Below are 2,662 nucleotides of genomic sequence, written 5' to 3'. Positions count from 1 at the left end.
TTTAAATATTACAAAATCCCATCCTGTCAGCTGCAGCATCTTTATGCAAAAGCAAATTTTACAAAGACATTTTTTTTTGTAATAAAACACAGGCTACACTTGATGCTGTTGACCCTTGAGGGGCTGATGAGTTTTGGTTTCAACTCTTTGAAATATGCCTGTTGGGATTTGTGTCATTCTAAATGGAAGTTTTCCAGATTAAAAAAATTAAACATATTTGAAGTCTAGTGTTAAGTTGAATTTGAAAACTAAACACATGTGAAAGAAATACAAAAATATATATTTGATTAAACTAAAGAGACAATCGGAATCGACCATCTGCAGGTGAGAACTACATGACCCAGCATCGCTTTGAATGGCTAGTTTACCACTTTTCCCGCATAGTGAGGCTTCTCCCCGTGCATTGGCTGAGCGCCACAGCAGGAAACGCACAGCGCGATTCGATTGGCCGCCGCGCGGCCTCCAGATACCCGGATAAGGATGAGCTATATAGGATGTCCAGCTGTAGGCGGAGCGTTGTAGTTCAAACCAACGGACCGTACTCGCGCGGAGCTGTGTCAGTGTGTCCTGCTGCGGTGGAGATTATCTGAGCGTTCTAAACATGGTACGTGTTTCGTGTCGCCTCGGCTCAACGTGCGCGTGGAGAGGTTTTGTTGGTGCGGAACGAGAAAGAGGCTCCAGCGCTGTTCCCGCGGGGAGCTAACTGCTAGCGGCTAACGTTAGCTGTTGTCCTAGCCTAGCACGCCGGCTAACGTGTCGCCAGTGGTTGGGTGAACGGCGGAATGACGCTAAAAGGCGCGAGCAGTCCATGTAACATGTGTGTTGTGACGGGCCGGGGCTCATGAGCGGTGTTGTTTTGCAGGCCGGCGGCAAAGCAGGGAAGGACTCGGGGAAGACCAAGACCAAGGCTATTTCGCGCTCACAGAGAGCAGGACTGCAGGTTTGTTTGTCCGCTCATTCATTTGCCTCGGCGGTGCCAGCACAAGCTAGCGGGAAGCTAACGGGCTGCAGAGGTTACTCAGCTGGTGGCCGTCTCTGCCCGGCGGGCCACCGAGCCCCCCCCTTTTGTTTCTCCGCCCTGAAGTCCCCCCTCTCTCTCTCCCTGTCTTGTCGCCGCAGTTCCCCGTGGGCCGTATCCACAGACACCTCAAGTCGAGGACCACCAGCCACGGCAGAGTGGGAGCCACCGCCGCCGTGTACAGCGCGGCTATTCTCGAATACCTCACAGCCGAGGTAACGCCGAGCCTCCCGTTGATTTCCCTTCTAGTCGTTGCTCAAATGAAGTGACCGGGCTCTGCGGAGCTGCTGCCCGGGCCCCGGTGAGTAATGAAACCCTGGTTTTGTGTCAGGTCCTGGAGTTGGCAGGAAACGCATCGAAGGACCTGAAGGTGAAGCGCATCACCCCCCGCCACTTGCAGCTGGCCATTAGAGGGGATGAGGAGTTGGACTCGCTCATCAAGGCCACCATTGCTGGTGGAGGTAAACAGATGTTCAGGCTCTGTGCATTTAAAAGTCCACATCATTTATCTATGATCTGTATATTGGTTCTAGACAACCACACTATCCAACTCTTTAGATTGTACTTTAAGTTGCAGACAGACTCTTTCCATATGTTTTTACTAATTCATCATCAGTCTAACAATCTTGAAGTTGCACTTTGTTTCTGTTTTGATGAGTGTTACTTCACTGAAACACTGTTAATGGCTCATCCATTGACCTTCCCCCCCCACCAGGTGTGATCCCTCACATCCACAAGTCTCTGATTGGAAAGAAGGGCCAGCAGAAGACCGTATAACCTGGAGTGCCCCGGAAGCTGTGCCATCTCAGGACGAAGTCTACATCAAGTGGTTGTTTGTCTTTAGATTAGAACACCTTTAGGAGTTGTTTGTATTGTTGAGCTTGCATTTACTCACCTGGGGTATTTTTTAAAAAGTGGCTTCAGAGAAGCTCGTCTTTTGTGTTTTTTGGCTTTTTTTGTTTTTCTTTCTTCTGGTGCTGCAGTTCATGTGTCAAAATCTTACATTGTCGCATTCCCGTGTTTAAAAGTGGTGTTTTAATAAAGCTCTTGTTTGGGCATTTACAGTTTGCTCTTTCAGTTCTTGCTCGTTGCTGTGGTGTTATCACTCTTCTCTGTATTCAGTTGGCTACCCCAGTGTGGAAGGACAACATGTGTTTGGCTTCAGTGTTCCTAATCTTTGCAGTTCCAAAGACTCCGTCCTGGTGAACCACTGCTGCAGTGTGTGTGTGGACAGCATTGTGGTGTCCATTGAACCATCTTAACGTGTGCAAACCATCAGTCTCAGTCTTGTGCATGAATTGCAAAGCATGCTGAAGTTCACTGGAGTGACATGAACTGGGAAACCCATTGTCATTTTTTGGATTCAGAATAAAGGCTGGACTGGCACAGTCAGAACATTTTACACATTGTGGTGTATGGATCTATTGCATGAAGCCGTCCGGAGGGATTTTCTGTTTCTATAATGAAGCAAGGGTGTTAATGTACATAATCTGCGGAGCCAGTATATTTATTTCTCTCCCGCTATAGAATATTTGGATAAAATATTGTATGAATATAAAATGGCATGGGGGGCTTTTTCTTTCATTTTAATCATGTAAAAAATTCTACAAAGTATTCATGGCCTGTGATGAGGATAACTCCAAA

General features: G+C 47.5%; 1 protein-coding gene across 1 annotated transcript; it reads left to right on the top strand.

Annotated features, from left to right (window-relative positions):
* The first annotated feature begins 454 nt into the window (after positions 1–454).
* LOC118102236 (histone H2A.Z) lies at positions 455–2,420 on the top strand. The gene is made up of 5 exons (XM_035148303.2): positions 455–604; positions 863–940; positions 1,120–1,233; positions 1,350–1,479; positions 1,734–2,420. Exons 1-5 carry the CDS (start codon positions 602–604, stop codon positions 1,793–1,795), a joined length of 387 nt encoding a protein of 128 aa, XP_035004194.1. The 5' UTR covers positions 455–601; the 3' UTR covers positions 1,796–2,420.
* Positions 2,421–2,662: the final 242 nt, after the last annotated feature.

The sequence above is a fragment of the Hippoglossus stenolepis genome, chromosome 23 (assembly GCF_022539355.2).
Source record: "Hippoglossus stenolepis isolate QCI-W04-F060 chromosome 23, HSTE1.2, whole genome shotgun sequence".
Taxonomy (NCBI): Eukaryota; Metazoa; Chordata; class Actinopteri; order Pleuronectiformes; family Pleuronectidae; genus Hippoglossus; species Hippoglossus stenolepis.
Note: the sequence above shows the minus strand (reverse complement) of the source record. Positions and strands in the feature narration are given on the sequence as shown.

Bases quoted from the DNA above. Each gene is read 5' to 3' on its own strand.
- LOC118102236 (XM_035148303.2), top strand. The intron at 1,234-1,349 runs GTAACGCCGAGC...GTTTTGTGTCAG, and splicing joins TCGAATACCTCACAGCCGAG to GTCCTGGAGTTGGCAGGAAA. The intron at 1,480-1,733 runs GTAAACAGATGT...CCCCCCCACCAG, and splicing joins GGCCACCATTGCTGGTGGAG to GTGTGATCCCTCACATCCAC.